The sequence below is a fragment of the Aulostomus chinensis genome, chromosome 17, assembly GCF_037954235.1.
Source record: "Aulostomus chinensis isolate RoL2024-O1b breed Wild chromosome 17, RoL_Achi_v1.0, whole genome shotgun sequence".
Lineage (NCBI taxonomy): Eukaryota > Metazoa > Chordata > Actinopteri > Syngnathiformes > Aulostomidae > Aulostomus > Aulostomus chinensis.
In genome coordinates, this window is record NC_141336.1 from 18275450 (window position 1) to 18288026 (window position 12577).

At 43.7% G+C, this 12577-nt stretch overlaps 1 protein-coding gene across 3 annotated transcripts in view; it reads right to left on the bottom strand.

Annotated features, from left to right (window-relative positions):
* Positions 1-882: 882 nt before the first annotated feature.
* The window catches only part of zfyve28 (zinc finger, FYVE domain containing 28), a 24433-nt gene continuing 12738 nt past the window's right edge, over positions 883-12577 (bottom strand). Inside the window, exons 2-14 of one of the 3 annotated variants that reach the window (XM_086183222.1) lie at positions 9896-10036; positions 7610-7747; positions 7246-7448; positions 7069-7158; positions 6854-6943; positions 6666-6767; positions 5034-6584; positions 4682-4777; positions 4317-4480; positions 4107-4223; positions 3887-3988; positions 3650-3753; positions 883-3518 (exon numbers count right to left, since the gene is read on the bottom strand). In XM_086183222.1, coding sequence (XP_086039348.1) covers positions 3387-3518; positions 3650-3753; positions 3887-3988; positions 4107-4223; positions 4317-4480; positions 4682-4777; positions 5034-6584; positions 6666-6767; positions 6854-6943; positions 7069-7158; positions 7246-7448; positions 7610-7747; positions 9896-10036 — 3030 coding nt within the window. In that variant the 3' untranslated portion in view covers positions 883-3386. Of the gene's footprint in view, positions 3519-3649; positions 3754-3886; positions 3989-4088; positions 4224-4316; positions 4481-4681; positions 4778-5033; positions 6585-6665; positions 6768-6853; positions 6944-7068; positions 7159-7245; positions 7449-7609; positions 7748-9895; positions 10037-12577 lie in introns of all 3 variants that reach the window. The other 2 variants (XM_086183221.1, XM_086183223.1) reach the window with 2 other exon arrangements.

Consider the following 12577-nt stretch of genomic DNA (forward strand, 5'->3'; position numbering starts at 1 on the left):
TCCTGTAGAAGTGGATTGCGCCTGCACGAGAATATATCTTGTCATATTATGGTTGTCAAAATGAATTGAATGCAGTTATACGTCGACTGTAAAACTCTGCTGCAGTTATCAATACAAAAAATTACATCAGAATTAGCTTAATTGTCCAAGTATTTGTACACATACAAGGAATTTTACTGTTTTTCTTTCCCTCCACTGTTAAGTATTTCACACATAAAACAACATACACAGCTGGAAAAAAGGGGAAGATAAATGTAAACAACCATTACCACCATGTAGGGATAGGCATATTCTTGTGTAAAAAAAAACAACTAGGCAGTAATGACAAAAAAAAACTGTCAATATGTTATTAGAAATACAAATTATTCCAGTTTCCAGTTAGTGAAATTTGATGAGACAATATTGAATCGCTAACGATAAACATGCAAGTAAATGTGGGATTAATGAACGTGTACTGGGTGTGAAGTGATATGGCTTTTTATATAAAGAGCGTTGTTCCTGACTATGTAGACTATTCAGCGTTGTTGTTGTTTTTTTTAAAAACCTCACTGATTGCTGAGGTGAATCGATAGGTTCTAACAACGGTGAGAGCTGCCACCATGAAGAAAAAAAATGTTGCACTTTCAACCACGATCTCATGACACCACTTTCAGACTGTCAGGTTGAAACAATGGTAACATAATAAATGAGTTTCTTTGCATCACGGCTGCAAGTGTGGCAGTTTGAAGAATAGAAATGAGTTTAAAGAAATGATCAGTTTTGGCATTTGAAACAACAACGGAGTGGCACAAAGAGGAGAGCGAAACACTGGCAGAACAAAAGTTAGAAATTCACCAGTCGCGCAGAAGCAAAGACATCAGCCAGCATCTTCAAACAGGAAAAAGTAATTTATTTCAATATACATCACATTTAAAACTATATAACATTGTTGAATATTTTACACAGCTCTTATCATGGAAATGTACTGTCATTTTACAAAATAAGACCAAGCTCTAAAATAGGATAATCCGCCCTTTGATCACTGCATGATTTGTTTTTTTTTTTCTATACATAAAAGTAATATAGCTCTTTATAAAAGAAAAAAGACATACGTTTTCAAAGTGAGTTCATATGTTATCTGATGGAAACTAGTTTGATCCAACAGTAGTGAATGTTTGTGATTATGTGATGCCTGAGAAATTGCTGTGAGTCAGAGCAGAGTGGTATTACATTGTTGTTGCTCAAGGGTCCATATTTGGCTGTTCAAAAGTACAAACTAGGGCTGTCACGATAAGCTAGTATTCAAAATAATAAAAATGAAGTACTGCTAAGATGTTGGTAATACACTTGATATCACAAATAATACAGCGCAAGGAATGTCCTGGATCACATTCTTAACAATGTGGGTTGTAATATCATTTATATGCCGATGACCTTTAATCTAAATCATTTGCCAAAAAAAAAACAGACCAAAAAAACCCCAATAAATAAATGAACCCATTTTGTTCAAATGTTACAGATGACGTAATAGTGATTTCTTTAATCCTGTAATGACCATCTAATATCGTGACAGCCCTAAAAAAAAAAACAAAAAAAAACTGCAATATATTGTACGAGCATGGAAGATACATAGTTACTGTGATGGAAGCAGAGTTTCTAGCAGTAGAGGAAGTTGGATGATGTCAGTCTGGGCACAAAAATATCTGTTCCAGTGTGACGGTACCTCAAGAGCTGAATAATCGAGTGTAAACACAAATCAGCACAGCGTCGCGCTTTCGAATTGACCTACAACTATCAATTTAAATAGAAAAAGGGGTTGTTAAAATATGAGTGTCCATTGCAATTAGTAGTCACAATATTGCACGAGAACAAGTGAGAGGAAGAGACAACCAATAATTGGCCTGTAGGCTGTAGGCCGGCACCTGAGAAGGCCTCTGGGTCAAAACATGGTACACATCATGGTGCTGCATCACACACTGAGCCAAGAGAGGGCAACTCTCCTCGAGTAGTCTTATGGACACGACAGTGACGACTGACGCCGGGATCCCACCAGGCAGGCTGAAGCGAAGCTTGGTTCCGTCCTCTGCGCAGCTTCATTTCCCACCAGGAGCATTCAGAAAAGTTTTGGTCTGATTTTTTTGTGCTTCTCTCACGGATAAATAGTCTTTGTGTGAATGGATTGATTTTGTTATACTCTGTAATTTGTAGCCAACAGGCCAAGATAACATACTTAAGCCCATTCTGTGTTTTCACATTCTTGGTGGGGAAAATCCAGACCGATGGATATTTAGTCTAGTGCTAGCGGTTATTTTATCCTGATAATGCTGCATTGTGAAAAATGACACACTGTCACAATCTTTTATTCTGAAAATCAATAGAGTGCTATGCAGTTTTTATGTCTGCCTTCCTGCCCCTCTCCATCTGCTCTGTGTTAATTGATGTGGCTTTTATCAAAAACAGACTAGGCATGTGTTTAGTGGAGCAGAGCAGAGAGCAGCCTGTGGAGAAGCTTCTGAAACTCACTGTGGCGCTTCTGGTGGAATCACAATAACCGTCTAGAACGGCCGTGATCAGCTCTGGTGGCCGCAGTGAAACCGGAACACACCACAGGCAGACCTGATGGGATCCAGCAGCAAGAAATCCCTTTTATCCATCTCAGTGAACAGTGACGTCCGCAAGGATCACTAAACGTGCCAAGGTGCAACTAAAAGCATAATTATCTCGCTGTAATCTCAACCTCAATTCACCATGTGATACAGAATTACACATTCATTGCCATTACAAAGCATGAAAGAATCTCAATGTAAAAGCTATCGGTTTTCATTTTTGCGATACTGGGACTGGAAGTCTGATGAAGATTGCTTTCCAGTTCCCGTATAAATAGCAACCGTTAACTGGAGACATTGTAGTGTAGTTATTAGCAGAATTATCCTTATTTACACGGTTATTATGACTTACATTCTTTTGAGTAATCCGAGTCCCGCGGGAGCTCTGGCACAAATGTAGGAAGCTCGCTGAAGCATAGGAAAATATGTCACAAGTCCTTTCATATACACTTAAAGCAATAAAACAAATGGCCTGTTCTACTTTTGTGCTGCACAAATCTCCTGTTGCCTGATTATCCCCTCACCCTTTTCCACCTCCAGCCAGGCATGTGTGTGTTGGCTGGACTCAGGAATCAAACCCTTTGGTTCCCATTTAGGCACCAACATCTCTCAAGCAACAGAGGCAGGTGGACGTGTCGCTGCTCTGTCATCAATGATGGGCTGGTCCCGCCACCTCCTGAGGCAGGTGTGACCATTAGGGTTTACTGGAGCAGTAGGGCATTTGCTTTGTCCACAGTCCCGGACCTGTGCTTTGCATGTGCTCTTGCTGCGGTGGGCTGTGTTTTCAGTGACATTATAGGGTCAAACGCTGGCCTTGTCACTGTAGAAGGGTGTGACGTGAAACATGTAGCAGTGTGTGCACACCCGGACGGGCTTCATCTGGCCGTATCGAGGCAAAGGAGCAGAGTGGGAGGAGCAGCGAGAGCAGAAGATCTGAAATGACAGAATATAAGGCATCCATATGGTGATGCAGCACAATGTATTGGTCATTTGTTTGATCGGGGACACATTCAAAGTGAGTGACGAGGGAATTCTGCCTCTTGGGCTCCCTTGAGGGATCATACCTTTCCACAGCTCCTACAGTGATGTTTTCTGCGGATGACAGTAAACGGAGCCTTGCAGGCAATGCAGGAGCTGCAGGCTTCATCTGGAACCCAGTCTGGAGGATCTGCACAGAGCCAAAAACTAGTCAACACAAAAGGTTCATCATCTTCAGAAAGTTTGCTCCTGAGGAGAAGAAGGGGAAGAGGAGCATGCAGATTTTTCAGCTAAATTCTGGGTCCGTTTGTGGATCTACTGACCTTCAAACTGGCCCTCCCGTGCCTTGGCTGCTAGTTCTGATGAGGAAATGGTCTCCTGACAAAGAGCGCAGTCTTCCAGCACCGCACTTCGTAGAACAGGACCTGCCGGGTGCCACGGGAAAAAAAAGTAAAGAAGTGAAAGACATAAGTCGATCAATTGGGTTGAAGAGATTACAATTCTTTTCTGTCGCAATCAATATACCTGAGACCTGGTCCTCACCGTTCTTTTGCTTATCGTTGTCCCCCTGTTCACACTTGGTTGCCATGATTTCAAACAGTGTCTTGAGGATGCTACGAAGGTCACTAGCATAGTTGGTCTGCAGCTGATCAGCAACACCTGCACCACACAAAAAGACAGAAAGTCATCAATGCGGGAGGGACAACAAAAGTGACAGAGGGGAGAGCAATTAACTGCAGTGCAAGGTTTGACCTGATATACAAACAAAGAGGCGGTGGATGAGGTCACTGCTGCTGTGGAAGCGTGATCGAATCTTATTTCTGGCAGCCAACTTGGCGTCTTGCAGGGCCAGCTGGATCTCCTGATGATCCAGGTCTGCTGACATCCCTGAGCTGGGAGTGAGACTGCTGACAGGGCTGGAGGACAGAAAGAAAGCGAGGGCACAGAACCACTTTACATTTGCAAAAGGTATACTCTGTACGCTCAGACAGAAATACTCAGGATATGATACTGTAAAATCTGAGTAGTTAATCGTCAGATACATGAATGATGAAATGATTTCTTTTAATCAATGAAGGATTCATGGATAATTGACACTTGGTTGGGTGATTGGTTACCTGGGAGTATACGCACTGCTCGATAGACTACATGTGGTGACCGACACACTCTCACAGTCACTACCTGACACAGAGCTGAGGGGAGAGCTCTGTAAACTAAAAACAACCAAAAAGAAGAAATGAACAAATTAAAAAAAACAAAAAGTAGATATCGACCACAAAGGTAGAATGAACGAACAGCTCTGTTATGGAGGCAACGTAAGGACAAATGAAAGAAAAATTAAAATGTGCAATGAATGATAAAGTGAAATTAAACAGAAATTTATTTGATGAATGTTTGTAATAAGCTCATACTCTTCTCCACAATATAAATCAATAGCAATAATAAAGACTCGTAATGACTGTGGCAAACCTGGAGCTTTTCTTGCTGTCCTCTTTGGTGTCCTTCTTGGAATCTTTAGTTCCTTGCTTGTCCTTATCTGCCTCCTTGTCCCTAAGTTGGCCTCCGCTTGCCTGCTGTTGCCTATTTTCTATCCTCTGCTGGTGGGCGCACAGCAAGGTCTCATCCCCTCTGCTGGAGCTACAGTCCTGAGTGTGATGCCCCGGCCACGGGGCCACTATCAGGCACTTCTCACACAGCTGAGCACTTCCTTCCTCTTCCAGGGGCTCAGCCGAGCAGCAGGAAGTATGGGGAGACACCTGAGAGGGTTCACCTTTACTGTTAGGCTTGTGAGCCCGAGGGGGTAGACGGCAAGTGGAAGATTGGATGACGGTGGTCGGGGCTGGGGTCTTACAATGTTTGTCTAATCCCAGAGCGAGGCCTAACCCAAATCCTGCAGTCTCAGCAGGGACAGCATCATCATGGCCATCCTCACAGCTCCCACAGCAGACACATGAGTTAAGCAAGCAGTGAGTGGCCACCAGGGGGCCACAGGGCTCAATCTCTGAGGGAGTGGGCCTCGGCAGCAGCAGCTTGTCCACTGTCAGCTCTGTCAAGCTGGGGGAGCGAGGGTTGAAGATCACGGTGGCGGACAGCTTCATCCCACCCATACGATGGGCAATGACTTCTGCAGTTTCAGACGCAGTCCCTTCTAAGCCCATCTCCCACCCATTAGTGTAAGGCAGAGTTTCAGAGCTGGGGGCTGAGGTGCAAGGAGTACGCTTTACATTGAGACAGTGTGCGTTCTGCCTGCGGGGCTGTAGACAAGGCTGCTCTGAAGGCGCGTCAGGGTTCCAGCCATTCTTAACAGCGTCTGACCGCAGATCGGTTTTTTGATGCGCAGTTTGAGCAGACTCTGGATCTTTAGGGGGTGAAACAACACATCGAGAGGCCTCCCTTGAGGTGCTGGTGGTGCTGTCACCTGCAGCATCCAGGTCCTCCATGAAGAAGACCCTGTCCTCCTCTTCTACATAGATGCCTGTCCTTCCTCTGCTCACCAAGAGCCTGATGGGAGAGGCCTCAGTACTGGATGCCCCACTGGCACCACCTGCCTCTCCCCTGTTAGGTTGGTGTGCTGGGGACTGACCCTGACTGGGAGGTGACAGCAGAGTGGACATTTCATCTCCCACACGGTAAACCATCATGTTGAGCTGCTCCAGTTCCTCCTCATCATACTGCATAGAGCAGGCCAGCTCAGCCTCCTCTGCCTCCTCACACAACAGACCCTGCTCCTGCTCCTCCTCCCCCCTTTCTGTCTCCACCTCCTCCCAGCCTTTTTCCACTTCTGCCAAATCCTCCTTCTTACTAGGACAGACGAACAGAGCCAGATGCTCCTTGTCTTCCTCAGTCTTCCCGTTGGAGGTTTCAGTGGTGGGGCTGCAGGAGGAGTGATTCTCTTGGACTGGTGCCGTTGTGGTATTTGTGCCCAGCCCCGGCTCTGTAGATAACTCTCCATCCTGAGAGATACAGAGATTCCTTTCCAGTGTCATCAACTCCTCCTCAGTCAGGGTTTGTAACAGATCCCTGGATTGAATGAAAGTAGAGGATTTTTTTGCAGTGTCACAGGCAAAAAGATTTTTAATGTTTAACATTCACTGACTGTACCTGATTTTCTTCAGTAAAGTACGAAAAGGTCGGAAGAGCTCAGACATGTCCTCTGATTTTCGGTCTAGGTTGAGAGGTCCCTCGGAATACACAACCAGCCCACTACAAGTATATTTAAAATTCTGTAAGAGGACAGGAAGGAGTCGCGATAGGTGGGCGGAAGAGTGGAGAAGCCAGGCAACACTTACCACACAATGGCAAGTCTGGGAATTGTAAACATCAGTGCTGGCTCATAATCATCAATCATGTCTTGTGTGAGATAGCTCAGCTTCAAGGCCCTGAAATAAAAGCAAAGAACACACCACAAACACATCACCACTTATCTCCACATAAGTGTGAATATTCTGGCTGATTTCAGGAGTCAACAGGCGAATGTCTTCTGCTTATTCGTCCTTAAACTCACCTTTCCACTGTCTCGCAGAAGAGCACAATCACCTCCTGCTGTACATAGTATTCTTTGGGAGACTTCACAGGCACCATGGCTGACACGTAGCTGGCAACGAAGGAATGTTTCACAAAATGTAACCCAAAATCGTGACAAAATGACAAACGCGAATTATACTCATCGTCCTGAAATTACCTGAGTTCAAACTCAGCAAAAAGGCTGTCAAAATGTCGCAATGCATCCTTCATGCGGTCTGTGTACAAGTTGAGGTCTCTCAGGGCCTGGTCCCTGGTGATGTTGCGCACCTCCTCTAGGCTGCGAGTAAGGTCCTTAGCCAGGGGTCTCATAGCTATACTCTCTATCTCTCTGTTCATGATGATGGAGCCAGCAGCCAAACACTGCACAAGAACACACACGTAGAATAGTCAAAACAGAAAATGATGTTTAGAATGGCAAGCACTGCTGTTTTAAAGGAATTAAATGCAGTATATTTCAGCGCATTTGTAGAACTTGCACAACTTTGTTTTCTTCCAGACTGAAACTGTGGGGAATACTCTACCTCGGCCCCAAACCACAGCTGCCCTGCCAAGTTGTCATGACGAATCTCCTCAGGGAACTTGACACAGAAGTCTCTATTGGCTCGGTCGCTGGGGATACATTCATCCATGATCTGATTGATGATGTTCAATACATTGTCCTGCAGATCAAAAAGAGAATGAGAGAAAATAACATTCAACAAGTAATGAGTGGAAGGAGTGGGAAAAAGTTTCCAAAAAGCATAGTGTGTCGAGTTTAATTACAATTTTTAAGCCGCAGATTAAAAAACTGCCACCTATTACAAGAGAGCCATTGCATTAGAGTGTTAAAAGACAAGTGATAAGAAAGGGAAAGAAAACAATTTGAAAACTACATGACACTATTAAGATTATTGTCCTTCAATAAAACCATGGAACTACAGCCTATAATTCCAGCAGTGAAAATACAGTGTCACACACAGCAAGAGCTAATCAAGAGCTTCTGTGCTGCTGGCATGTACAACAGCCATAACAATGACTTACAATGAGCCTTTCACTCAACTGCAGCTGCACTGTACACTGTAATCTTGTCAGGCACAGCACTGCGTCTTTCTCTGCTTGCCCCAAGGAGAAAGATTAAAAGGCTCTGAGAGAGAAAGCTTAACCAATGATTCCTTTATGGCTGTATGTGTGTCTTGGCCAAGGCACCACGCAGCAGGGGACACCGGTGATAGCAATCTGTACTACTGGTCACAAATCATACAGGGGTACAGACTCTGGTGTGATACCTGCTACTGACAAAAAGACAAGCTGCCGCTCTTTCTCCAGGCTGTCTACTTTTTCCCCTGTCAGTTTTTGACCCTTTCTCTTCACCTGTCTCTTGTGTATGCTATGTCTGTCCATCTAACTTGCCTGTTCCAGCAAGCCTCACCGTGAGAACAGCCAATATAATATGAGCAACATGCCAGAAACCCCCACAGAGGCCCATGAATATAAGCTGATAGCTGCAGTGGCAGGTTCAAGTGCAAAATTTTGGCTTGAGTGCACTTGCCTGCTATTCTTGGGGCCTCAAGGCTGTGGTGTCTCACTGCTTAATTCATTCTCCAAAGCCCTTGAGGGGGCATGGCACAGAAAAGACTCCTCTCTGAACATGGAAGCGCTTAGAGTTTGCTGTCAAACATCTTTGACAGCATTTGTCAAATGAGATATGAGACACTAATTTGACTTACAAGCACAGCTTAGCAATAACAGCTGCTAAAAAAGAGAGATTGTCCAAAAGCTTATATGCCCAAATCATCAATTTAGCATGTTCATTTTTTTCAACAGATGAGGGAAACTAAGACAGAGGAAGGCAAAAGAGGGGGAAAAGAAACATGAAAATCAAGAAGACATGGTGAAAAGGAAGAATAAGGGACAGCTAGAACAGTTGGGGATTAAGTGATGACCTTATTAAGTGGTTCTCCCCTGTGTGCAGTGATGCTGGGGGGGCTAAGGCACACCGGGCCTGATGACGACCTCCCTATACCACCTCCAGCTCTCCCTGCATGAATGCAGCATGGCAGCCATCACTCACGCACAGCTTCGCCCTCCACTCAGCCCTGACCATAACATGGACCTGAAACAATAACCTGTATCGCTATCGACAAATAAATCCACAACTAGTGGTGACGACCGGCACTTGCTTCGCCGAATCAGCAGGGCAACACTGTCACAATATTCACAGTAAAGCATCATCAAGGTTTTATGACTTTTCTGACCACATCTTAAATGGATCTCGTAAAACAGTTAGCACATGAAAGTACCATAAAGAAAAAAAAGACCAATTCTAAACCCACACGCATTCTCAATTACTTCATTCACAACTGCAGTTGTAAAATGTCTTCAGCGCATGTCCTAAAAATGCATTTGGCACACAGCCCTGCGTTATCAAAGTAAATTAAGTGTGTCCACTGGCTGCCTCCAAACAAAGTCTCTGTGCTTTTCAAACTCCGCCCTTATCTCACCTTATCAGCAAAAATGCTTTATAGAGGAACTTGGCCAAGTAATGTTTGGTAAAGCAATAGTGGCCCACATCCGGAAAAAGATGATAAGGGTATCGTCTGCCTCTAGATTCTAGGTCAAACCAAAGTCCAGCCAGGTGGGTATGTGATTAAAAACTCTTAAAAATCGTAGAAGTGAAAGGCTCAGAGTCAAATCTCAGCTGGTGAATGGTTAATTTATCTCTATTCCAGCTTCGCTCCATTTGCCCATTATAGAATAGCTGTGACTGATATCTATTTAAATTTAGGACATGAACCACAAAGAAGGAAGTGTCTTCTCTCCCAACAGACCTGACAGGAGCGGAACTGATTGACCAGCAGTGTACATCTCTGAGGGTCCTTCCTGCCGTCCAAGCTGTCCAGCTCAGTGGCCACCTGGTTCAACTCTTCATCAGCATAGTAGAACTGCGCCAGGAGCTGGGGGTCCGTCCTCTGCACAGGGATGCAAGAAGCCGCATTATTATAATACACAATTTTCACAAATTATTTTCGATGACTTGTTAACACTTAAAATCATTTTAGGACTGTAGATTATCTGAAACATCTGTTCACACGTAAGAATGAACAGAGAAATCTAAATGTCAAATGTACCAGTATATATTCAGCAAAAAGCAGATATTTCATAAAATCATTCAATCTTGACGCAGGAACTTTTACTCTATCATAACCTATACATGTGCCGGCATGAGTGACACAAAATTTAAAGAATTTTGCCAAAATTTTCTGGCTTTATTTATTTATTTTTCGCAAAAATTATTTGATCAATTCAGCAGGAACTTTTACATTGACCTAAGTTTCAGATAAAGCATGAACAGTTGAAATGATAATCCATCCATCCATTTTCTTTCGCTTATTTCTGTCAAGGGTCGCGGGGGCTGGAGACGATCCCAGTGGCTACGGGCGAGAGGCGGGGCTCACCCAGGACAGGTCACCATTCCATCACATATAGACAAACAACCATTCACACTCAGAGAGTCAATCAGCCTCGTCCCCTCTTGATGTCTTTGGACGGTGGGAGGAAGCCAGAGTACCAGAGAGAACCCACACAGGAACAGGGAGAACATGCAAACTCCACACAGAAAGACCCCGTGACCGAGCCGGGACTTGAACCCGGAACCTTCTAGCTGTGAGGCGACAGTGCTGACCACTGCACCCTGATAATATAGGATAATAATGTGCAAGATTAGTACAGATATTGTCTACAATGTATTGTCATTCATGATGTGTTTCTGTACCAGGCTTCACTGAAGAGACACCCACTGGAGGAATCACAGTCGTTGACAAATTGACACTAACATCTACTAACACTGTTCTCTTCAGATATACATAGATGGCTGCAGTCTGCAGATAGAGCAGCCTTGCTGTTTACTAATGATGACGAGCACAGAGTTACAAATTATGTTCCGCATCGAGTTGGTTCGTTATAACAGATGTACAACACCTGGGTTTTAGGAGGAGTATTGAAAACAGAAATGATTCACCCAGTCAAATGTAAGTGAATAATCTTTCAGAAGACTTTGGGGAAAGTTCAGACCAATGACAAAGCATATTTTTCTGCTAAATTGTGCAAAGAATCAATTTGCAGCATGAACTGATGCCTGGCAGTTGAAAATCTTTCAACTTGAGCAGAACATCAGTGCATGTCCTTGTGCTCTACGGGTTTTCTCCAGAAATGAACAAAAGGGAAAAATGAATCTTTATGTCATGCTAATAAACCTCTGAACTGAGAAATGAACATGACAGCGGAGGAGGTCGAGAGGGCAAATACAGAGCAAATCAAGGCAATACAGCACCAACATCTGCAACACACTAATTGTCTGAGAGAGCGCACGTAAAATCAGGAAAGCAGGGCATGATATGGGACAGACGGCTGCACAATTAATCAAAATTTAATTGAAATTGCAATATGGCCTTCTGCTATTTTCAAACCGCATGAAGGTGCAATATTTGTTTAAGTTTAATGGTGTAGAAATTACCATTTTAAATAACATATTGCAGTTCTGCAGAGACACACATCATGTTCTACAGACCTAAATAAAAACAAACATCTTTTTTTTGATAAAGATCCCAACAAAATCACACCAAAATCATTTTAATGGGTTTTTCAATCAAAATTGGAAAAACGACATCGCAAATTCCATCACAGTGACAGTCAAAATAATCACATTTTGAGGCTTAGTTTTTCCCAAAATCGTGCAGCTGTCATTGCTCCCTCACACTTGCCCAAAGTTTCTGGTGATTTATGAGCTTCATGCATCCTGAATTTTTCAACAAGCAGGGGAAAGTAAATGACACAAAAGGCATTAATGCTGACAAGAAGAGATTAAAAAAAAAAGGTTAATATAGTGTGAAAGCTCCCCAGAAGAGTAGGTGTAATTAGAGAGCCTAGCCCTGGTAGAGGATTTGTGTCATTATCTCCCACCGTGCTCTTGTAAGTGTGGGACAAACAGCACAGTGAAGCAAATCACACCACCACTGAGAGACGCATTCACAGCCAGAACACACGGGTTGAGGCACAGAAAGTATTTAATTAACAACAATCATTTGGCCTAATTGCTTGGGTCTACTAACAATTAAAAGAGTCATAAGTTCTCCAAACATCTTCCGGGGAATATCAAGATATACTTATTAAACCCCGATACTAAAAGACAATCTGTACACGCACACAAACGCATCCTAGGGAGGGCTCACGTTGATCGAAAGGTTAATGGTTTTGAAAATGGCGACCACATGCCGACGTGCATCATCCCAAACCACAAGGACCCAAATGATGGTGCAGGAGCTCCGCCATTAAGAGGACAGCATGACTGTGCAGACTGGAAGCAGGCAGAGCTACATCAATTACCAGCCTTGTTTGCTTGTCATGTGCCGACAACTGTCTGGAAGTGTTTCTCACCGAGCCAAAATGAACATTGGTATTTACCGAAAACCTCTCACAGGAGCTTTTCCCTTAAGTTTGCAGTGTTTCCTGTT